A 24,675-nucleotide genomic window follows, 5' to 3' on the forward strand; every position below is an offset into this window, starting at 1 on the left:
AGATTGGCAAGGATTGATACGGGTTTTCCGAAGGGTGACATTTACTATTAATAGAAGCATGCAAATCAAATGAGCAAGAAGGTAAGATGGCCAAGGATAGCACTGGAGCAGGAATGAGAGATGTCCCCAACTGCAGACAAATGGAGCAATCTCTCTCACTTTTGTCTGGTTTCAGACATCTGAAAGTCTCCAGACCAATGATGCCATTCTGGCATGTGTGTGCACTGAGCAGTGATGCACACATCAGCTGTTAGCTCCAGCAGGATGGGCAGCTCTGTGGGATGTTTAAATTATTCAGTTTTATAAAATCTTCTAGCTGTGATACCACACAGTACCAATTCTGCATCCCCTCTATGAGACCACGTGGGATCAACTTAGTATTTCTGCAAAATGTTTTTGTAAGAGCAAGACATTTTTAATGGTGTTTTGAAGTTGCAAAGCCAAAACCTTAAGTTAGTGAATGCCTGTGTCAGGTGTCATATGTGACTGCAGTTAAAGTGTTTGTATTTCAAGCTCATGTTCTTGGTTAAGAATATTTTGAGCTTAAGAAAATGGTGGGAACTGTTTGGGCTGTGTAATCTTGGTAAATTTACAGCTATTCTGCTGTAACTGCACCCAAGTTAATCTCTGAGCTTCTTATGATTCTCACATGTAAAGAAAGGCAGTATTTGGCTTCTTGGCATCTAACATTAATAAGATATTGGGATTGAAGATGATGCTGAGCTTCATGTCACCTTAGAAGGATTTCATACTTGTCTTGATTTTCATTAATTCCAAAAGTAATGCATCCCTATGACATAAAAATATTACAAATGAAATTCTTACCATTAGTATCTTCTGCGAGAAGTTTTAATAGAGGATAATATTTGGTAGTTATATCCAAGGATCTTAATGTGTTCTGCAGTCAAAAACTCATTCTCTGTATTCCATTCATAGGAGGGGGAGGCAGAATATCTGTACTTGTCAGAAGGAAGAATGCAGGAGACACATTTGTCTGCTGCAAATTGTCAAGGAGAATAGTTCACAAAATTTCCCATGCCACTTCATTACTAGGGAAAAAATTCATAAATGCTTTTCATAGTGAAGACCAAGAATTATACAATATTAACCATGTTTTCTCAGTACTTCAGTATTTTTGAGGAAAAAAAAAACTTTATAAGAAAAAAAGCACTGGGTTTTTTTTTTTTCATGTATTTGTACTCAGTTGAGAAATAGTGAGTACAGAAAAGCCAGAACTGGCATAACAGCACCAGCGTTGCTGTATTATTTCCTACTCATATGTAAGAATTCCTAAAAACTTAGGAAATTCATAGGAAGTAGGCTATCACATCTGCTAACTTACACTTTTAAAGACAAATCTACATCAGAGATTATTTTAAACTATAAGCAGAACATAATTCATGAAAAACAGAGCACTGAACATTTAGCTACTGTGCTATTAATATTGGAGCTATCTTTATACCTCTGTTCTACCTCACTCTTTATATTCATACATCATATCCAGTGAAAAGAATGCAGTGGACTCTGTAGTGGTAGCTACTGTCCACATTATTTCATCATCAGGTAGCAGCTGCTTGTCTGTATTGCCCTTTGTGTAATGTTGTCTTTTGTAATCCTATTACCTTTGTCCCTTAATAAACACAGCAGGAGCAGCCTTTATTCTTGTTTGAACTGGGAGGAAGTTAGAGGTAGGCTGAAAAGGAGCTAACTGTGCATTGCAGAGTTGCCTTATTTTCTCAAGCAATTACAAATACTTGAAGGATAAATAGTCCCAACATGGAGGGGAGGAGGGTGTTGTTACAGTGTTTACGCACCCCCTTAGAGCACCAGTCTACCCAGCTGTGGTGAAGATCTCTGCCTGCCTTGCAGTTGCTGGCTGGAGGTAATCGGTTGTTGGGCACAGACTTGCAGTATCAGGGAGGAGTGCTGTAATCATGTGCTTTTACTCCAGGTCTTGCAGAACATGTTTCCCTGTGGAAAGAGTAGCTTTCCTTTTAATTTCTTTGGTCATCACAGGTGATGTATATCAATGCTTGGGCATCTGATTTAAACAGTAAATAAGTTTTAATGTCCCAAAGTAATGTCAATTAAAAGGAAAAGCAGTTTTTCTGACGTTGCAGTAGAATACTAGATATTGCAGGCATAGGACTTCTGTTTCTTACTCTACTGAGGTGTTCCTGTCATCTGCCTGCTGGAAGAGTCCCACTTCAGTTCTCAGTGACTGAAATACCTTGCAGACTGTAGCATTTTAGTAGTGTTAAAATAGTGGGGGGTTGGTTAAAAAGTGTTAATAGGTTTGTTTAGGAAAATCATTTTCAGACCACAGGAAAATACTGACACTAAAGCATATTTTGTGTACTGTAAATATATAATAGGATTAGTCCCAGCTGCAGCTGTAGCACTTTCCCTTCAGTGTTCCAGTATGACAGAGCTGTGACCAGTCTGGTGCATTGCTTCCATTTGTCTGGTTTAAAGGAAGCAAAACTCAGCAATAAGGATATTAAAGGTGCAGATAAATATATGAAATCACAGGTTTTCTTTATAACATTATTAGAACTGCATATGACTTTAAAGGCTCAATATGGCTTTAAAATGGCTTCATTAAAAATCTGGATGAGCTTAGGCTTTGCAAAAACTTCTTGGAAAGCTGCATCTAAAAGATGCATTTCTGAATTTCAAAGCACTTCAATTTAGAAACTACCCCTCCTATGAATATCATCAGTCTCCATATTATACAGATCACTTAAGATGAACAGGTGGACAGTAATGAAAACAACGAGTCCTACACATTTGAGAATAAATTACTGCATTTTTACAGATTTTTAGACTTGTGCTAATACACTGTTGCTTCAAGGCATAAATACTGTGGTGTTATGAAGTGTTCTGTTCTTTATTGGATTTCATTTTGTGGAAATATTGGCTATAACATTAACAGGATACCTTAACCTGAAAATTAGGGTTGAATTTTCTGCATTAGGCTTGCAGCAGTCTGGATGCTGTAATGGCAGGATTGTCAAACACATTGCATTTATATCCTGAGTGGTGATTTAAAATAGGCTGTTAAAAGCTCTTGCAGAGCAAACAGGTAGCCAAAAGGCAGAACAAGACAAAAAAAATTGACGGAGGTTAAGGTTTGAAGTTGGAGAGTAGTAATCCTTGCCTGATTTTTGATGCCTTTCCTGATGAGAGTCTCAAAAAGCATGTCACAATCCCACAAATTGCACTTTCCTGCTCCTCTAAATATGATGACACTGCTGTTTACTGCCCTTTGTGTTCAGACCATAATTTATATAAATTCAAGCAGGATCTTCATTTGTTCAATTACTACTGAGAAGAAAAGCAGACAGGATTAAAATGGTGTCTGTGTTGCAACCATTGCCACGCTGGGTGCTAAACTAATACTTAAATAGTTTCAGGCTAGCAGCTAGTAGATACATTTCTAAAATGACTATCTTCATGTCCTTGGGGTAAGGGAGTAAAAGCAGTATGAATAAAATGAGGTGCAGATCAAGTATTAGAACACTGAAGTTTAACCTTTTTTGTGGCAGTATATATGGCATTCCTACAGTGCCAAATTCCATTGCTTGGTCTTTAGTCAAACGTTATGGGAAGGTACAGATTTCAATGAGAATCACTCCATCAGTATTGTTTCTTCAAAGACTTTTTTATTTAAAGTTGCTTTGAAGTAAGACTTGTAGATCAGCCTTTTTAGTGGCTGAAGTTACTTCTGCATTCAGTATTTTTAGGTCCCATCAAAGCAACTTGAGTTCTAATATCTACCAGTCCCATCTTGCTAGATTTAAGTGGCTTTTTTGTTTTGTTTTTTTCCATGCAGGTACTGCTCATTATTCACCACGAGTGTGGATCTGAAGAAGAGTTAATTACCTCTATTTTTTTGAGTATGTTTATACTTCAGATACACACAACGTAGTCTCCTTCCCTATTAGATTCTTAGAAGGTAGTTATCAATTTTTTTCTAGTATCCTTCTTGTGGCTTTAACAGTTATGATCAGTAACAAAATAAACTATTCCTTACATTTTGGGCAACTGCATGCCAATCAGTTCACTTAGAACCTCCTGGAGGTCTTTCGCATGCCAGACTTTTAAAACTGAGTGTGTATTTGTGGAGGTAACTATGTTAAAAAGAACTCTCCTAATAAAACTTAGGGCTTTCTCATTCACTGGACTTCGAAAACTAAGTATTTATGTAGGTTTGGAAATCAGTTCTGTGGGCTGAATTTGCTACTTCTGTTCTAAAATTGAGTTTGCACTGCAGTTCTGGGGGAAAAAATCTAGTTGGGAAATTGTAAGACACTTTCACATTATTTTTAGATGTAGTTAGGTTACTGTATAAATTATTGTATAAATAACATTGTATTTTATCTGTTGTGCTCATTTTTAAAAGCTAGCTGAAGTTTTCTTCTCTAGCAAAGCAACTGCTAAATTCTGTGAAATCTGCATAAATTCAGTGTCTAGAACAATAATTTGCCACTTCTGTTTGTAAAAGTACGTCTTGTATATGGTTTAGATAAGTGTTTGTTTTATTTAGGGTTGGAAAAAGGAGAGAATCTTGGCTGAATATCCCGATGGAAAGATAATAATGGTTCTTCCTGATGACCCAAAGTATGCACTTAAAAAGGTATGGTGAGAAGGACTGGACTTGTATGTCTTGCTTTGTTTGATGTTTCCATATAATTAATGAGAATGGTTATAGAAAAGTTTGTGTCATTTACCTGTGAGCAGTTGAAATTGGGCTCAAAACTGCAGTGGGTCTGTTCCCTTTTCCACAGACAGATCAGATACCTCATTCTTAAGCACTGATGCTCACTCTCCTCATAGAGAGGCTGGGCCTGGGCACAGGTGGGAAGAGCATCAACCAACTGACTTCTTAAAGTTTGATGTTGGTTTTGATTTTTAAATATACTTGCAGAATGTCTGATAGATATTTTCTGTAACATAAACTTCCCCTTACATTTAAAATGAACTGAAATTTATTAACTTTATAACACAGCACAAATGTGGCATCGTTCTCTTGGTGACTTTCTGATAAAAAACAGAATTAGGTGGGAAGTGACCTCAAAGTCATCTAGTCCATTGCTATGTCCAGAGCAGGATTTGCTCTGGTTATGATGCATCTGGCAACTTCCAAAAAATTCTACCACTAGAGGTTTATTTGACCTCTTCAGACTGTATTACAGTGCTTCACTAACCATAACATTAGGAAATTTTCCCTGAATGTCTTAAAAGAATCTCTATACTGCAATTTAAGCTCGTTAGTACTAATCATATTGCCATAGCTATAGAAAACATCCTTCTTTTCCTCCTTGCAGCAGAGTTTTTGTTCAGCAGCCTGAACAAAATTATTTTTTTTTTACCTTAAGGAGATTGACTGGATGTGCTATTTTTTTTTAGTTTATACTCCTAAATAATGTTTTTTAGAGCTCCATTCATTGTCATGCTCTTTTTCTAGCTCATCTCCATTTGTGCCATCACTCATATCTTTCTTGAAGCTCTAAAACTGGGCCCAGCACACTAATGGGGACTCTGAGCAGTTGGGTATTTCAGTGTCCTGCTGGCTAACCTGTGTTCATACATCTTAAAAGTCTCATTTCATTGTAGCCTGGCACTGACTCTGCTTTGCTGGGGATTTGCTGTGGCTAATAGGGACTTTTTACAGTATCCCTGTCACAGGGTCACAGAATGCTTGAGGTTGGAAGGGACCTCTGGAAGCTGAATTGATGCCCAAGACAGCTCTTGCTGCTGGTTTGGCTGTATAGCGGTTTCTTTAGTCTAAGTTACTGAAATAAAAAGAAACTTCAAATTTTCACATTTGATGCAGATAAGTTTATTTATTTAATTTTCTTTTTCTGGTGGGATTATCTTAATTTTAGTACATTTGTTGCACATTCATTTTTTTTAATATAATGGCTGATGAAAAAGAAGACTGTAGGAAATTAAGTCATTTAGGATAGAGTTCTCTGTAGTTCTGTTCAGCTGAAGTTGATAGAATCTTACAGCTTTCATAACCATGGATGCCTGATTTCAAGAATAGTTTTACTTGGTGTTTCAGATAATTAGATGTCATTAAATGATTAGTGCCTGAAGGTTAGGTGAGAAAATAGAGAGTAACTCATAACATACCTGTTAAAAATTATTTTGAAAGCATTTTTTAACACAGTTTTCTTTACTGTGCGGGTGCCTGTGCATTGGAACAGATTGCCCAGAGTGGGTGTGGAGTCTCCCTCACTTGAGATATTCAAGAACTGTCTGGATGCAATCCTGTGCCATGTGCTCTGGGATGGCCCTGCTGGAGCTGGGACCAGATGTGATACCTTCCAACCTGACCTGTTCTGTGATTCTGTGATACTCACAGCATCCGTAATTCTCCTTTTGCATTACTACTGTCACTACAGCATGCATTCCAGAAGCTTAGGCCATTTAATGCACCATAGGTGAGGGCACATTTTTTGTCTCACAGGAGATGAGGGATGATAGAGGCTGTTCCAATGTCCAGATGCAGGTTCAGGAATCCCTCAGTAAAAAATCAGCTCATGCATAAGCTTTCATTTACGTTCATGCTGGAGTTTATCTGTTTCCTCTAAACTTGTTAATACTGAACAAAATATTATTTTTAGTTTCAATTGCTCTTTGAAAACCCAGTGGAAGCGTAGGAAGCTGAAGGAAAGAGACAACAGTTACTCCTTTAAAACAAATGCCTGTATTTTCTACCTGTCGTGGCACTGTGCCTGCTGTCATCTGCTCAAAACCCTTAATTGATTGGCTCTTTCAAAAATAGCAAAAAATCTTAAACTGCTTTAACTTTGTTTGTAGGTCTAATTTACTTCTAAAATGTTAGAGCTCACAGTTTGATTATCTTCATTCTCTCTATTAGCCTTTGACTAATGAAGTTTGGACTTAGTGGAAGCTGACTGAGGGGTCTCTACTCTTCTTATTTCCTGACTGGTATTATTTAAGGAGCATGTATGCAGATGTGTTGCAGGTTACTTAGGTTGATCCTTAACTTCTGGAATACCTTTCAGTGGTCTAGATACCCTAATACATTTCTGAAAATCTGTGATTTTAATGTAAATTTATAAAAATGTGCATTTAGACATGTTTCTTAAACAGCATTTAAAATTATTTTGACAGGTTGAAGAAATCAGAGAAATGGTAGACAATGACTTGGGATTTCAGCAAACTCCTCTCATGTGCTACTCTAGAACTAAAACTCTTCTTTTTATTTCTAATGACAAGAAAGTCATTGGCTGCTTAATTGCAGAACATATTCAATGGGTAAGTGATTAAACTGAAGAGAGATAATCTGTGTCAGTGCTTAATGGCTGTTTTTTGCAGCAAATTAGTATTCTATGTATGCCTGTTCCACAGAGGAACAGGGTGGTCGGGCCATTCTGAAATGCAGTTTTGTGCGGTTGACACTGAGCAGAGACACATGGATGGTGTCATACTTGGCTCAGACAGACCTCATCATCTAAAAACTTGCTGCAGCTGAGGGGTGGAACTTTCCTTCTTCAGCTGTTGCACAGCTCTGGCTCTGTGCTCTTGCTTATCAACAAGCAGGTTCAGCTCCCTACCCAGCAGAAATCCAACATGGATGAAAGAGTGGATGTTGCTCTGTATGATTGAGCTGGATCACCACAGGGTGAAACAGCTCCACAGGAAGTAAAAGCAGAGGTCAGAACTGCACTGGAAGGCATGACAAGAAGTCATTGCAGTACTAATCACTGATGTCACATAAGTTCATTCCAAACCCCATAGTGTTTTTTACTGTCTGATACTTGGGAGCATCAGACAACAAGCAAAACAATCCTAGCCAAAGCCAGAGAAATTGATGCAAACACTTTAAAACAGATGGTAATAAGAACTGGATTATTTGTTGCTGTTATTTTGAGCGAGATAAACTTCAGAGGGCTTTTTGTTTATTTAACCTTCTATCATCTGCTTGGTTTTTGAAACTGTTAGGTGAAATTAAATGAGACACAAAAATACAGTCTTTTCGGTAAGGCATTTTAGCAGCCAGGTATGTTTAACTGAAATAAATCAAACATTTATTATTTTCTTCAGTCATTAGTGATGCTTTTATAAAGTGATGAATGTTTCTTGCATCATCTGCAGGGCTACAGAGTTATAGAAGAGAAGGTTCCAGAAGTCAGTTCAGAAAATGAGAAGGTCATATTTGAGAGACAGAAGGCATGGTGCTGTTCGACTTCTCCAGAGCCTGCCATCTGCGGCATCAGTCGGATCTGGGTGTTCAGCATGATGCGCCGGAAGAAGATCGCTTCTCGCATGATTGAGTGTCTCAGGTAAGACAAAACCAGCCCTCAGCTACACGTGGTTTAGGTAGAACTCAGTGCAGGACATTGATTGCTTTGTGTGTCTCAGGCTTGTGTTTCCAAGCTGCTGGTGGTACTGGGGTTATGGATTTGAGTACAGTTCCAGTATTAGGTGGAGTTCAGTAACTAATGTCACTACAATAGTTTGACTTTCACAGAAATCTTTGAGTGCAATTGTGTTGAGTCACCCTGGCAGACTTCCAGGGGGAAATTCCTCCACAATAATTATGAGTTAAAGACCGAGGACTGTCTTTGGTCGAAGTGTGAGATTACCCATGGACTGGGACCCAGCCATTGGCCGATTGTTCATTCCTTAGAGGTACAAAGAAGGAAGCAGTAGAGACCCAGTGCATTAAACTATTGGGTATAGTCTGGTAGTTTCCTGCTGTTGTTTTGGTTTTATATATACTCAGGTTCCTTATGGATATTTTGAGCCTTATGGATATTTTCAATTTCCATGGAGCTTCAGTAGCTAGTGGTGAGTGTATCCCAGCGGAATGCTAAGTGCTGCATCCATAAAAAGGACTCAAACATCTGTGCTATTGTCTAGATAAATGTTAAAAATGTTGAATCTCCAAACCTTAGGTTTCTTTCCAAGAAGTTTAAATGTCAGTTCTGAGTAAAGGCAAGAACTGTTGAAATCTAAGGACTGGTGGGCTATCAGGTTTGTGCTTCCCTCATCATCTTGGAGTTTCTAGAACAGGTACCTGCTGCCTCTCCCAGTCATCACCCTCTTGGCTATTTGGAAAGCTCAGCAAAGCTGTTCCGCCCTGCACAATTCATCTTGCCCAGTTGGTGGAGCAAGTCATGATCAGGTCATGTTTTGGCTGACCTGTTGACAGCAAATCTGTATTCAGATAAGCATACTAGCTAACTTCATGATTTGCTTATGGTTTTGGCAGATTTTTAATCTGGATTAATCTAGATTTTCTAGATTTTTGATCCTAGAAACTGTTTTTAAAGGAAAGATTACTCTGCCAAAGGAAAAAGTTGCTTCCTCAACTACAGCCCTAAAGGATCTTCAGAATCAATTCTGACTTTTGTTACAGCTAGTGAGACCTCAGTTTTCCACTTAACTGTGCACTGCACCTACCCTTTGGTGTGCTCTGGTGCTTGCTTGGCCTTCCAGTAGCTCATTGCTGCGTTCACTAAAAAGTTCTGCGTTATTCTGGTGCTCCATTGGTTTGTAGAACGGTCTGATGAGCTCTAGAGCTAGTGTAGATGGGAGAGCCCAGGAAGCTCCAGAAGGCAAAGGAAAGGTATGAAATTTACTTTGAGATGGCAGTAAGCAGTTAGATCTGCTCAGCTGCCAGTGAAACTCCAACCTAAATATTTTCCATAGCAAAAGATACTTGGAACAGAATGATTTTGGAAACCAGCTGGACCCTGACTTCAAAATGTTGAAAGCATCTTAACAGACTGAGGTCCATTTTGAGACCCTCTGCCCCAATTCACTTAGGCTTTTACAGTATACCTTGGAGTCACAGAAATCCAGTCAGTCTTAAGAACCTTGCAAAATCCTGAACACATGAAAGAGAAGAGATTAAAGCTGGTAGTAAGTAAAAAGGATTTTGTTCCTATTATCTTTTCCTCAGTATTTAATGGCAATGTCCAGATGAGTGAAACTCAGTCTTGCTCTTCAAGTACATTTATGATTATTTTATAGAAACTAAAAAAAATGAGGTTTAGGGGGATTTTTTTTCTGTTTCTACGCATAAATGTTACCTCCTCCTTCCCCCAGTCAGGGGGAATTCAGTTTTCTAAAATGGCTCACATAGCCAGCCAGAGAAGTAGAATGGTATCCCTTGATTCCCACTCTTCCTTCAAATAAGACTAAAACATACAGGAAATACTCTTCATGAACAAGTTAAGCCAATTGATTCTTTTCTTTCTGTATAGTTTATTACTGAACGTGTATTTAGGAGTTGTGCCTTGACCTTGGTCCCTTGAGGCCCCTCCATAAGCACCCTAACTTGTTTTGTAGCTTGTTTTCATTCCTGGTGATTGTAGTCACAGCCCTAGCGGTCTCTTTTCTATTAAAAAATAGTTGGAATAAATTCAAACTTTTTATTTTTAACTGTGAATTTGCAGTCTTGATGCAATTGTTCTGTGCAAACTTTCCTTCTAAAACACCAGACTCTTACAAAACCCCTCCCAGAGCAAGTGATCCTCCTTGCTCTTTGGAAGGAGGAGATAAATCCCATGAATAGAGCCATCTCTTCCTAACAGAACTTCTTCCTTCTGAATGCCTGTGCCACTTAATTAATGGTTTGTGGCCTAACAGCATAAATATTTTTCATTATTCCCTGAGGGTAATTATATTTTTATCTTTCTTCCTTTTCCCCTCTCTTAAACAGGAGCAACTTCATATATGGCTCATACTTAAGCAAGGAGGAAATCGCTTTCTCTGACCCCACTCCTGATGGAAAGCTCTTTGCAACACAGTACTGTGGCACTGGCCAGTTCCTGGTATACAACTTCCTCAATGGACAGCACCAGACTTAACTGCTCTGCAGGAATTCCATTTTTATTGGAGACTTCTGCCAAACTGCACAGAGTAGGTGCAGACCTTCAGCAGAAGCCAGGGCCATTTTTATTACGGTGAACTCAGGACTGGTAACAACCAAACGGTTGTACTATTTTATTAAAATTGTAAACAATGCAGTAATAGGCTAACTTTGTTTTTTTAAAAGAAAGATATTTTATTAACTTTTACAAAAGTTTGATTGTATTTTATCTAGTTAGTCATGTTTACATGCAGCAGAAAATTGTTCATAGTGGACTGTAAACTAATGCAAAGACTCTAGTCTGGCTGACGAGTACATGCTGAAGTTCTTACTAAGGTGATATACCAGTGCTTCCCAGTGCTGGAGCGCTGGGCTCCTGCCCCAGCCCCCACTGCTAGCACTTGTCTGACACAGTTCCAAGCTGTGCCCAGTGGCATCGAGGCAGGAGGTGTTACAGTGCAGTGGCTGTGGGCAACAACCCTCACAGGCTGTACGGTGCCTTCTGGGGTGCCCCTGGACCCTGCTCCGTGTCAGGGCTGCTCCCTGGCAGCAGCATCGGAATCTTCTTGTGGCCTCTGTCCCCTTCTCCCCCAGATTAGTTTTGGAGTAAAAGGTGGAATGAAAAGCCCAAGGACCGGTGTACTCGTCATTCTTCAAGTATTGTACTGAGTATATACCTTTGTTAGTGGACTTCACTTTGATACTTGTCACTCCTTCATAAATCTCTCCTCTTTCAAAGGGTTTGTATGTTGAAAAACTGCTGTGGCCTTTCTTGATCTGTACATAATGTAGATACATTAAAAATAAAATACTTGATAGCTTTTTTAAAATTACTCTGGATAATACTAAGTGTGAATGAATCTCGAGTGTATTTCATACTTTCCTTGGTGGGAAAAACATAACATGCTGAAGATCGGTGCCCCCAGGAGCTCTGGATCAAGACCATCCTTATCCAGTGTTTATAGTAAAGTGAGCGGGCATACTTTCAGTCTTGAGTAACAGTTGAAAACCTTAGTAGAAGATGGGAAAGATTTAGTTAAGGTTAAAGGAAGGGTTTGTTTCAATTTTAGAACCTGTGTCCAGTCAGGTTGTACTTGTTTATGGTGTGCTGTCCTTAGCCTTGGTCTGGAGCTAAAGCAAAGACCTTGCACCACATCCTAAACAATACTCAAGAGTACTTAAAGCTGGAGTAGCAGAAACGGTGGTGAACTCTGGCCTGCAGAGGCTGTTTGGTTCCAGGAGATAGTGAGCAGCCTGTAAAGAGCTTTGTCAGAGAAGTGGTGCAGGTGCTCAGGAACTCCGGAAGTGATCCTCTGTGGGAGCTCAGAAAGCAAGACCAGGACCCATTACGAGAGAGGCAGTCTGAAATGGTAACTTAATATATTCAAATTTAATGAAAGCACATTATAAACATACCAGAGCCACAACTTCAGACAGTTTCAGTTCATAAACAATAACATGAGGTAGACTGACTAGTGAAGCTAAATTCACCAAGTTTTTGGTTAAGAAAACTTTACACTAGGAAAGCAATGTTTTCAACCCTCTTCCAAAAGTCACAAAAAGCAATTACATAAGTTAAGCAAAAAGCATCTGCATATGATTCTTTAAATCTTAGTTTACATTCAGTTTTAACCTGTGAATAGACAAGAACAGCTACAGGTAAAATATAACGCTGGCCGATTTTCATACATTCATAAGAATGGCCTTAATGGCAAGGCTTAAAACCAAAAATGGAATAGCAATCATGTGCCTGTCTACCAAGGCTCTCCTTGCCAGGAATTCCCAGGCAGCCAGTTTAAAGCGTTCCGTGGGCCACGTCTGCTGCTGTTGGGGTTGGTGTAGTGCACTCCGGCCAGAGCATTACCAAAACTCCTTGCTTCCATAGGGGGCAGCACTAAGGAAATGGGTTTACCATTAGCTGGTAAAGGTAGGCAGATACACTGATTTTCTAAAAGCACTCTCAGCCTTCAGGATGATTTCACTCTGCTCCACCAGTGGGCTAACTCCTCCTAGTAGTCTCAGCACCTGGAATTTTAAGAACTTAGTGCAAACATCAAATACACGAACAAAAAGGAAAACATTTTTGAACATGTAATACCTGACACTTCTCTACACCATGCTAAGACTGGGGGCTGGCCTTAAGCCCTCTGGCAAAACCAGAGCAACTGGAATACATTCAGGCATGTAGCAAACACTTCAAGAATCATCTTTTATATCCCTACTTCTTCCCAGTGTTAAAATAGGTAAGGCAGGTTGTATCTGAAGGAAAACAAGAAAAATTTGCTGAAAGGGGTTGTTCATGTGAAATTTGCAGCATCAGAAATAGTGCTACATCAACGCAGACATATGCAATCCATTTTCCTTTGGCCTCTGTCAAATATGTTTATTCATCTGTAAACATCTCTTCACAAGATAAAAGTTGCTTAATTAACACCATGCCTTAAAAAAACGCAGCTTTGGCAGGTCCTTCTGCAATGACTGCAGGTCAGGTATAAAGATGAATTAATTTCATTGCTTTTTGGGGAGTAAATTCTTCTTCCTGACTAGCCTTTAAGTAACTCTGCATTTTTCTTATTAATAAAGGGAGGGGGAGGGGGGGTGTGTGTCACGATTTGCAGAAAGATCATTGGGGGGGGTGGGGGGGGGTGTAAACCCCAGTGAGGCAACACCTGCTAAGTGTGAGAGGAACAGAACAGTGCTACATTCACCCTGACAGCCAAATGCACTGAGTTAATTCCGGAACGCCTTCACAAGGATCAGTATTGCAGTTGGAAATGGAGCCGCGTGCCGCTGCTGCAGAGGCAGTATTTACAGAGGGACACGGATGGCGGTGTCGGGTGTTCACACATCTTTGCTTCTGGAGAGTCCCTCCTGAGCAGTCCCAGCTCCTTGGGATTTCTCCCCTGCTCCCCGCTGGAACTGCTGTAGAACACTTTGTTTCTCTTGGGTCCAGCTCAGGCACTGTTACTCAGCTGCACACTTCTTGTGCTGCTTCATATACGGGTATGCTTCAGAGCTGATCTCAGCTCTGCAGCCAACTGCAGTTGAGTGTAAAGGAAATGGAGAGCGAGTTGCAGACAGTCCACGACAAAGGCACCGGACAGACAGGATGATGCATTTCCATACGCAAAGGAGGATGGACCACAAGTTTCCAAAGCTCTGAGGAGAGTGAGAAACAGAGGGTGATTTGCTGGGAAGTTACTCTGGCCTCTAACTGAAGAGAGAGCACCTCTGTGCAGCCTTTTGCTTTGGGCCCTGGAGCTGAGGAGGGGCTGCCTACTGGGGCAAAATACCATTGCTAAGGGTGCACAGTGCCTGCCATGCGTTTGCCCATTTGTTCAGGTTTAAGTAGTAAACTTTGAACACCTGTGGAAATTTTGCCAAAGACAGTTTCAATACGTACACAATTACAAATTTTAAACTAACACTGCACAGAGAACAAGACTATTCCTTGTAATACAAATATCTACTTTATATTGTAGTTTCAAACCCCTGAGTATTCCTGTACCACAGCACAGAGCTGAGGAGATGCGGTGGGCTCTCCTCCACCTATTTTCGATAAATTCCACATGCTAGGGTGCGTTTCATGTAACACATTCAAGCTTACAGCTGCAAGAGGAGAGCAGCTTCTTCCCCTAACTCAGCTGAATATAAAAAGGATTCTTCTTTGACGACAAAACATCCTCTTCCCAGATCTTAAACCTTGGTTGATTAGCGTTGGTGGTTGTGAATGATGTGAAAATAACTGGAATCCAGGATCCTCTAAATCATAACTGATGTGGTAGTTTTATCCCAAAGAATAAAGCTACTTCAGAATGGGGGGAATCCTTTAGAGCAGTCTAGATAAATATTGGTTGCACTTTGCTCCACAGTGATTGTACGTTTTTTTTTAAAAAAGAGTTTTTTCTTCGTCAGCGGTGTCTCAGTGAAGCTCATATGTGGCGTCCTGTAAGGAAGTAGAGCGGTTCATCATCACTGCTGTTTGCAGTTTGAAACTCATCCCGAAGTCGGAACTGCCACTCATCCTCCAACTCCAACCGGACTATTGTCTGCCGTAGCGAGCTTCTGTCTTGACAGATGACACACAGGGTGGCACCTTCAATTGAAAAGCCTGTTAGATTCTCAGGGTACAATAACAGCTAATTTCCTTCACTGATTTTCCTAAGATATTTTAAAGAAATCTCTGCTGCTAGGGAGGACAAAAGTAGTATTAGAAGGGTCTATCACCAGCCATCCAGTCCAGGCTCAGATCAGATCCCTCTGAGCCCCCGGGACAGAAATGAATGTGTCCATTTGCAGGAAGGCACAGACACAGAGAAGCAGGCATAGAGTATGGGGCGTGCTCTGGATCACAGGATGTCACTGCCTGACAGTCAGGCAGTGTTAATATGCAGCAGAGAGAACATTAACTGGATCTGTAAGTTACTACTGCTAATTACACCCAAATAATAAAGCCTACTTTTTTATATCATGGGACATTTGGGTTTGTAGATGGTCAGTGATGAAATTCTAAGCCAAACCAGTCCCACAGATGACTTCAGAAAATCCTCTGACTTCCTTAAGTATGAGAGCTGCCCTTGGTAAAGCACTCTAAGAGTCCATAATTTCTTCTGTGGCTTAATAAATTTACAAACTTTGTTCCACCTGGTGTTACACATGGTCATTTAATAAGCAGGAGAACTGGACACCTTCAGGACTTTGTTCTATGCTCCAGCCCATGCACCTGGCACGTGGGAAGTTTTGGTCTAGATCTCTCCTCTGCTTGACTGAAGCAGGGGAAGGCTCTTCCTACCAGGCATCCACTGCCTGTTTTTTGGGGAGAAGTCCCCCTTTGCCCAAGGAACAACAAATTGACCTCTCTGGCTGCATCAGCTCTGGGGACCTGGTGGTGGGCGGCACCATCTGCAGCATCTGTGCGCCTTCCCCTTCTGTCCCTGCCCTGCAGGGTCCAAGAAGGCAAAAGAGCAAACTTCAAAATGTGGTTCTTGGAACTGGCTAAGGCTCATTCCTATGGTCCACCTGCACATGCACCATCCTCAGTCAGCACGAGAGGGAAATGGCTCAGCTGTGCCACCACAACTGCACTGGAGCTCTCCAATACACTTCAGCATCACTGAATTCCTGTGGCAATTTGCTAATTGACAGCATAAAGATTTTTGTGAGGTTTATCAAGTTCGGGTGGGGCAGACCAAATCATCCTCCAGCTCAGAGCTATCCTTATTTACAGAACTGAAGATTTATTTGCCATTACAGACTGATTGCCGGAGCAGAATTTCCCGTCCTCATCAGTAACATCTATGCTCACAACTCTAAAGTTGCTGACTGCACAATTCACTGCCTGATTTCCACAATCCTTGCTGATCTCACTTCAAAATAACTTAATTAATGTCATTTATCAGCGCTTACCTAAGGTTCAATTAACTGCCAACAGGAACAGAAGTTTGATACACCCCTCAAAAACCACTCCATCTATTTCTTTTGAAAACAGTGCCAAAACAAACTGTGAAAATAATGGAGCTGTTTAATCCAGCTGTTTATTCCTCTGCCTTTCCCTTTTCCTCCATGCTGTTATTGGCAAGAGGCACCCAGGATGCCCAGCAGAGAAGTGAGATTACCTTTGAGAAACCTGAACCGCTTGAGGAGGTCTGCACCAACAAAGGAGTCGCAGAGATAGAGCAGAAGTCCACTGAAGAACACCCCTTCACAGTTGACATTGACTGAGTGTGGGCGAGAGCTGATGTAGCATATGGCCACCTGAAACACAAGGGGGAAAGAAATGCTTTCTGTCTCAGAAATGTCGAAGGATTACTTTTATGGAATGGAATACAACTTAGTGGTAACAGGCAAGTCAGCTGGTGCTCTGATAAAAATCCAATTCAGCAAGATTGCAGCACTGAGCAAACTTTCCCAAAGAAGTAACACACAGAACAAACCTCTAAATTCAGATTTGGTTACCAAGTCTGCAACACACTATTTCAGGGCTCTCTGTAATTCAGTTTGATTTTTTTTCCCTCTATTAATTACCTGCTTATAATAACTGTATGGGTTATATAGGTTACTCTAATAAGGATACATTGGTCAAACAAAGTAAGCAATTCCATAAGAAGGGGAAATGCTTATGCTTGTGGTTCCCAGCACTGTGGTGTCTCATTGCTGTCATGGCTGTTACATTTCAAAGGGTGTTTCCTCCACCTTACCACTGACCTCCACAAAATTTGTCTGAACAACACCCTTGTTAGATGTTGACCCTTCTTCAGACCCAGTTCAAACTGACCATTGGGCTCAAAAATTCTATTCTCCTCACCTACAGACATCTAGAGCATGTTTCCAAAATCTAATTTGCTTGAAACCCAGGTTCACAAAAAGAAGCATCAAAGGATGAATACCAGGTTTTGTCAAGAATGGCATCACTTTCAGGTTTTTGTTTTGTTCGAAATATTATTTCAGACAGACATGCCCAATTCCTTTGCAAATCATGGAATTGTTTAGGTTACACTCATCGAGATCCCACTGTTACAATGGATCAGTGAGATCCAAGATCACTGACTCCAACTGTTAACTGTTAACTCAGCACTACCAAGTTCACCCGTAAACCATGTTGCCAAGCGCCACATCTACACATCTTTTAATTACTTCCTGGAATGGTGACCCCACCAGGAAGCCTGTTCCAGTGCTTGACAAACCTTTCCATGGAGAAATTTTTCCCAATATCCAATCTAAACCTCCCCTGGCACCACTTGAGGTTGTTTCCCCTTGTCCCATCATTAGTTACCTGGCAGAAGAGGCTGACTCCCACCTGGCTACAGCCTCCTTTCAGGTGGTTGTAGAAAGTGATAAGTCTCTCCTGAGCCTCCTTTTCTCCAGGCTAAACAACCCCAGCACCCTCAGCTGCTTCTCATCAGACTTGTGCTCCAGATCCTTTACCAGCTCCATTGCCCTTCTCTGGATATGCTGCAGCACCTCAATGTCCTTTCTGAATTCAGGGACCCAAACCTAAATACAGGATTTGAGGTGTGGCCTCCCCAGTGCCGAGTACAAGGGAATGCTCCCCTCCCTAGTCTTGCTGGCCTCACTGTTGCTGATCCAGGCCAGGATGCCAATGGTTTTCTTGGCCACCTGGGCACACCCTGGCTCATGTTCAGCTGAGTCAACCAGCACCCCCCAGGTTCTTTTCCTTGGTGCACCTTCCCAGCCACTCTTCCCCAAGCCTGTAGCACTGCATGGAGTTGATGGACCCAAGTGTAGGACTTGGCACAGTCCAGCAGTCACATGAATCCATCACAGACCTCTGGTCTCTACCCACACCAGCCAGCTGAAGACTTCACCACCAGCTCCTCCAGTGGACTGGTCCTTTACTTCCAGCAGCAGAATCTGTTTGGGACCAAAGTCTTCAAATGTTACCCTTGATGCTGAAGAAGGGCATTTCAACACAACAAAGATACTGAAGTAAAGGTTTGCATTTCCTTGTCCCCATCATCCCTGCAAATCTTTTGTACCTCAAGCCCGATGTTCAGGTAGCAGTCAATGGCCAACACCGGGTTCTTGAAGTTATGAATGGCCTTGGGGAAGAGTTTGTACGTCGCGTGTTGAAGGAATTTCTCCAGGAGGAACTGAGACGGGGCTGCCAACAGTGTGTGCTCGCTGTCAGGGGCACAGACGTACTGAAGAGGCATTATTGGTGCCATGCTGTCTGAGACCTGCAGTGAAACCAAGGGGAGCCCCTTTTAACCCACCTACTCCGTGTATTTGCTCTGCTGGAGTTCCTCTACCTAGGGAAGGGATTGCCATGACAGAGCAGGAAGAGAGGGAGGAGGAACAAAAGGATCAAAACTCCCCATTCGATTTTCACCTAGCACCAAAGCACAGAAATAAATTAACTGCTTGCTCTCTGCTTGCTACATACTTCTGTGGATATCTGCTTGCCTAAAGAAGAGACATAAAATAGGGAGTTCAAACTGTCATAGTGGCCTTCATCCTGCCTTACTCCTGGGCATTATAGGAAATTACATACTCCTTGTGTGGAGTCATCCGTAAAAAATGCTTTCTATGGAGTTTTTTCATAGGCCAGTCCGTCACTACAGATTCCACTGCAACCACAAGAAAAGGAAAATCAGAGAATGATCTTCAAAAATACTCAAACCCAGAGTTTAGTCAGTTAAGTTGTGAAGTATGGGAAGTGTTGTTTTTTTAAAGGGAGAGGGTGTGGGATGTGTTCAAAACCACCAGGAGCACAAACAGTAAGATTCCTAGATTAAAGGCAATCCTTTAATATATACCTCCATTTAAAGCTGGCGTAGGTGTAATGTACTCTGTATAAAATATTTGGTATTTTGATATCCTGGGGGGATTTCAGAAGGTTGCAGTTTTCAGAGCCTTTCCTCAGCCCTCTTCTTGTTAGGAAGTGCAAGGACTGAAAGTCATCACAAATCAGCAAACACCAGAAACTTGTGGCTGTTTTTTGAAACTGAATCTGGTACAACTTGCCTGCTTTGGATCAGAGTCTGCAAATTCTTCCTCCATCAGAGATACCACTGAAAAGCTAGACCAAACTCTTCCCAATCTCAGTATATCTTCTAATAGATTAGGAGGATTTTTTTAGTAATTTATAAATAGCAAAATGTTTCTCATTTTCTATTTCTGATGTGGCAACCGTATCATGGATTAAGCCATGTATGTCAGATGTCAAATAAGCATGAAATAAATCTAAAGAACTAGAGAATTCATTCTTTCTAGGGAAAACAGGTCCTGATTTTACCCCTTTAAGTACAATAGAGCATAATTCCAACTTCCAGACTTACCACGATTTTTGGCTTAACAACGAAGTCCTTTTGTCCTCCAACCTGAATATGTTTCTTCATGACGCTGAAGTTGTTGAAGCGGCAGATGAGGAGGCCACTGCTGTTGGTCCGCAGGTTAAAATCCACATCTTCACAGAAATACCTGGACATTAAACACGAGATCACTAAACCAGTTGTGTGGCTGCTGTGCATGAGCATTCACACACCCCCTGCTGAAATGCACCAGTATGGGCTTAGCAGAGATTTTCGGAGATCATCTGACGGCACCATTACAAATTTTCTGCAGAGCTCTGAAGACTCATTCCTTCAATTCCTTGCTCCTGGGCAAGAAAAGCAGCTGCTGGTCACACTAAACCCAAACTAGTCTTCACTTTTCAGTGTGCCTGTGTGCTTCTTCCCCACACCAGATCTGGCTTGTGCTCTCATGCTCATCACATACTGGCATCAATCATTTTCTCCCCACCCTTTTTTTTTTTTTTTTTTTTTTTTTTTTTAAATTCTTTTTATGTTTGGGGTTTTTGTATTATATATTTTGGACTTGACAGAAGCTCTGAAGTGACCAACCTCCACTTCTGAACAAGCCAGTTCCATATGACGTATTTCTCATAAACTGGAATGAGGGGGAAAGTATGGCTTTAGCAAATACTTGGCTATGGGAGAAAAAGCTGCTGGGAAGTAACCTTAGTCCTCTGCTATTCATAATGTCATTGTTCACTTCTATGGGCTGACTCCCACCTCATGATTCAACCTGATACAGAATGTGAAATCAAGAGCTCGTGAAGTCAGCAGCAGGAGCCGAAGGTGAGAAGCCCCAGGGCCATTTATGGCCAGCAGAGACAGGGTTTATTTGAAACTCACTTATCTGAGGAGAGGAAGAATTGGGTATTTCTTCAATCTGGGATGAGAGCTAGCAATAAAGGCCCATGATATGGGTGCTTCATTGCAAATGCTTTAGGATGAAGTTGGGTGAGGAGTAGGGGAGGAAAGGAAGGAAATAGTAGAAAGTAATTTTTTCATCTGTTTTTCTTGCAAACTCAAGTGGCAACAGGGAGGACAGCTATCTCTGAAGGAAATACAAGAAATCCCTCCTCCTAGGCATTCTGGAAGCTCCCCATTCTTCCTGTAACTGATGCCATTTTGTACTTTTTCTTGTACTTTTGGTGTCCCAATTATTTTTTCTCCTGAAGTTTCTTCTTTCCTCATTTTTCCAATCCTCTGAAGCCCTTCCTTGCCCTCGATCTGTCTTCCCCAGGTTTTCTTGGCTTATGGCAGGTTTATTTTGATGCCTTACTCATACAGATGAAATGTATATCACACTGTGTTTTATTTTTGTGATCGTGCACTCATTACCTAAGGCAGGATCTTTCTGTTTATCTCAACAGCATTCAGAAACATTGTGACAAGGTTCTTATCAAGTCAATATGCTATTTTTCCACAGATAAATATTCTGCCTACCTGTTTAGATCATATTGCACATTCTGGGTCAGGTCTATGTTGAGCAGTATAAAATCACGCACGTGGCACCTGGAGAATGGAGCCTTTGATTTCCTGGTGTTCAGCTTGCTGTTCCATTTCTGAACACCCAGTATTGCATAATGAACAATTTTGGGGGTGGCTTCAATGTGTTGGAGGACACTTTTCAAAGACACATTCTTGCTGAAACTCCCAGGCTCCAGGGACTGGCTGCAAAACATGATCATACACAACACACAAACATATTTTATTATTTTTATATTACATACATTGCATATATATACATCTATGTGTATAAAAACATTCTATTGACAACTAAGAATGTTTACTCCAGATGCTGTAAAAATACATAAATGATGATTTTTTCAACAACAGGCAACTTTACCCCATCAATGCAGCCATTCAGAAAATTAGCCTTTCAGCACAATAAGTTCTTCCACAGCAATTCAGGAAGGGAAAAAAAGTCACCTTACACATAATTTTTGGAATGGTATTTTCTCTGTACTGGACAATGTAAGCACTGAGAAGGTCAAGAGCTTAATGCCTTCTAAGTTCCCCAAATAAACAGTTTGCTCTGAGAAACATAAATTAAATCGAAGTAACATATTGAAAAATCACTCAAACAGTCGCAAGAAACAAGAGTGGCTCTAGGCAAAGAACAAACACAAGCAGAGGTCTGTTGGTGGTAGTGACACACAGATGTAAGGGCATAGTCGTGGAAGTGTTCAGCAGCAGGCGGTTGACTGTTGGTGGTCAACAAGACTAATATACGGCCTTCCTAGTGCTCTGAGCACCCTGCCAGATGTTGGAGATGACCCTTGGTCACAGATGTGCTGCTGTCAGTGCTGGATCAGTGCAAGGACCCAGCATGGGTGGGTACCAACCTGGACTGCTCGTGGAGGCTGTGCATGTTCCACAGGACGCAGGAGTCGTCCATGACCACGATGAAGGGCCACACGCACTGGCGCTTCACCCCCAGCTCCTCCAAGCGGTTCCGTTCCAGTTCTAGGTTGTGGTAGGAAAGTTCCTTTATAAGAAACCTGGCAGCACCTGAGGAAATACCATAATGACGACATACAGACATCTTTATTAGACTTTATCACTCTTTCCAGAGAAGGGTAACATGAACATCTGCAGTCATTACCCTTTTTGAACTTAGTGCTCATAACACTTTAGTTTAAAAACAAATCTGTATGTCCCTTTTTCAGCGTGATTAAATCTAAAAGGCAGATTCCAAGAAGACTGGATGCTTTAAGACACTCTGTAGAAAACAATTTTGTGGGCATTAATGGAGTTAACTTGAACCAAGAAGGGGCTAAGATTCTAAAACTGAAGCCACTTAAAACTTCTTGCAGAATAAACTCAGCATCCATGAAAACAAGTTCCAAAGTTCAAGCCCCCAATGTTCAGCTGCAGTTAATATTTACCTTCTGCTAACTAAAACATTGCAATCTGAATATGTGTAAAACATCTAGAATGAACATTTACACAGCAGGACTGAGTAAAATGAGTGAATATGGCCCATAAAACATCAGACTTCAAGCTGAGAAGGCAGTGATCCATGCAGACATATATTCCATGCCCCTGACAGCAGTTCTTCCACGTTTTTGCCCAGACATCACAGCTATTATCACAGCAGGTATGTGAGGAGCTGCTGCAAAGTGTCCTGCAACAGCATGATCCACATTGTCCAACATAGATTTTGATACCTTCACAGCAATGCATTGATGGTGTCTCTTACCTACTCCAGCATTGTTGAACATGCCTGGCAGGACAAGCATGATGTGGTTGGGCCAGTATTTTCGGTAAAGTGGCATTTCATACTCCTTGACTACCAGGAGGTGCAGGTGGCTGATGCCTTCCATGGCATGGTAGAGGTTCAAGAGTCCATGTTCATGACGACCACTTGATGGGGTGAAGATAGGGCTCTTGACTGCATTCAAATTCTGCTGGAACACAAGATATTTTGGCAACATTAGGTAAAAAAACCCAGGTTATTCCTGATAGGGACTTCTATTTTTTTATTTTTAGACCAGATTTTAAGATCACTGATTATTGCAACACATGCGAACTCGACACTAGGAAGGAAAAAAAGGGTGTTTGCCCTAAAAAAACCCATTCTAAGGACAGTCAGGCAAGATTGACACAAAGGACTCTAAAACAAAAAGACAACAGAAAAAACCTCCCCCCCATTAATTTGCACATGTATGTCAAGCTGAATGCATGCAGCAGATGGGTGAGAGCAGCACACGCACCTTGTCAGAAACAAGTGGGAGTCGCATGCTTTCAAGATGTTTTCCCTGTTTGCTGAAGACAAAATGGCTCTCTTTGGACTTGGGGATTATAAAATGCAGCTGAACCTCTTCTCCCAGCATCGAGGATGAAAATGTGAATGCATGCAGAGTGGAGTCAGACACCTGAATACAAAAAAGCAGCAAAAAGATATTTCCATGCAGGTAACACAAATGGAGTATGTAAGGAAGAGTTCTTATAGTCACAGTACTGGAAGCCACCAGAGAAGCATACCCAAACCACTCTCTTTTGGTAATCGTTTTTCTCACAATAAGGTACATTGTTTAGGTCTTGCTATTAAAGGAATCAGCTTCCTGTACCAGTAATGGTCTTTGGCCAGACTGGACTCTTCTGAAGTACATTTCAGCTAGGGATTATTTATCAATATCTACAAAGAGAAATCAAATCTATACACACACACACACACAGACATGCATATATACTAGGAAAAAACCTGTCCAAATCAATTTCCCCAGGAGATTCTAAGAGCAGTGCAGCACATGGGGGTGCCTCCACAGCAGCATGCACTGTCATTCAGACACCTCAGCAGGAGCACTACTGTACTGGTATCAGTATAGTATTTTTCCTATGGCAATAGTCTCCTAAGTAGCTGTGTGACCAAAGCAGACCACAGCTTTAACAAGGCTATAAACAATTTGGGTGAGATTATGTTTGCACAGCACTTCAGTGAACCATGTAAGTGTATACAAATGCCTACACTGCTGGCAGATTTCATCCTGCAGAAGCATCTGTCTTACTTCAAAGTCAAGTCACTTACTCTTCCCAATGAGCTTTCCATAATCTTTGCTAAAAATTGAAATAATTAGCCTAAGATGGAAAATGCAAGGGACTTTATTTAGGTTCTGTTAAAGCATTTAAGAATCTCTCTCCCTTCATAATGTTTGCTATCCAATGACTCCTCTTTGAAAGTGTAATTTCCCTCAGCTTAATTATCTTAATTTTTTATACACAGCTCACACTGGCACATACAAGTAGATGTTTATATTTATTAGTACTGGTTATGTTTAACCACATGCACAAAGATGAGTGCAGGGAATAACAGATGTCCTTGAGGAGGATTTGCTTTTGTCAATGGACTTAATGAAGCATGAGGTTTGATCAGACCTACTGGTGCTGCTCCGAGGGAACTGGCATTGTGCACTGCCAGATCAGGGTGTCCATGCTGCCATATCTTAATAGCAAGCTGTTGGAAAACATTAGTGAGCAAGGAAGGAGTGAATTGAGATAAGAAAC

The 24,675-nt window shown here is 41.1% G+C and overlaps 2 protein-coding genes across 3 annotated transcripts in view; one reads left to right on the forward strand and one right to left on the reverse strand.

Moving 5' to 3' along the window:
• Window positions 1-11,701, forward strand: part of ESCO1 (establishment of sister chromatid cohesion N-acetyltransferase 1) — a 33,407-nt gene extending 21,706 nt beyond the window's left edge. Inside the window, exons 9-12 of one of the 2 annotated variants that reach the window (XM_066182603.1) lie at window positions 4,550-4,639; window positions 7,150-7,293; window positions 8,134-8,321; window positions 10,709-11,701. In XM_066182603.1, coding sequence (XP_066038700.1) covers window positions 4,550-4,639; window positions 7,150-7,293; window positions 8,134-8,321; window positions 10,709-10,856 — 570 coding nt within the window. In that variant the 3' untranslated portion in view covers window positions 10,857-11,701. Of the gene's footprint in view, window positions 1-3,835; window positions 3,959-4,549; window positions 4,640-7,149; window positions 7,294-8,133; window positions 8,322-10,708 lie in introns of those variants that run through there. The other variant, XM_066182612.1, reaches the window with a different exon arrangement.
• A 1,790-nt stretch (window positions 11,702-13,491) lies between these two features.
• Window positions 13,492-24,675, reverse strand: part of GREB1L (GREB1 like retinoic acid receptor coactivator) — a 60,689-nt gene continuing 49,505 nt past the window's right edge. Inside the window, exons 25-32 of the mRNA XM_066182625.1 lie at window positions 23,385-23,546; window positions 22,871-23,075; window positions 22,014-22,179; window positions 21,112-21,339; window positions 19,657-19,798; window positions 18,355-18,555; window positions 16,474-16,612; window positions 13,492-14,954 (exon numbers count right to left, since the gene is read on the reverse strand). Coding sequence (XP_066038722.1) covers window positions 14,791-14,954; window positions 16,474-16,612; window positions 18,355-18,555; window positions 19,657-19,798; window positions 21,112-21,339; window positions 22,014-22,179; window positions 22,871-23,075; window positions 23,385-23,546 — 1,407 coding nt within the window. The 3' untranslated portion in view covers window positions 13,492-14,790. The remainder of the gene's footprint in view (window positions 14,955-16,473; window positions 16,613-18,354; window positions 18,556-19,656; window positions 19,799-21,111; window positions 21,340-22,013; window positions 22,180-22,870; window positions 23,076-23,384; window positions 23,547-24,675) is intronic.

This window comes from Chamaea fasciata, unplaced genomic scaffold (assembly GCF_029207755.1).
Source record: "Chamaea fasciata isolate MVZ Bird 193981 ecotype frontalis unplaced genomic scaffold, bChaFas1.0.hap1 SCAF_1, whole genome shotgun sequence".
Lineage (NCBI taxonomy): Eukaryota > Metazoa > Chordata > Aves > Passeriformes > Sylviidae > Chamaea > Chamaea fasciata.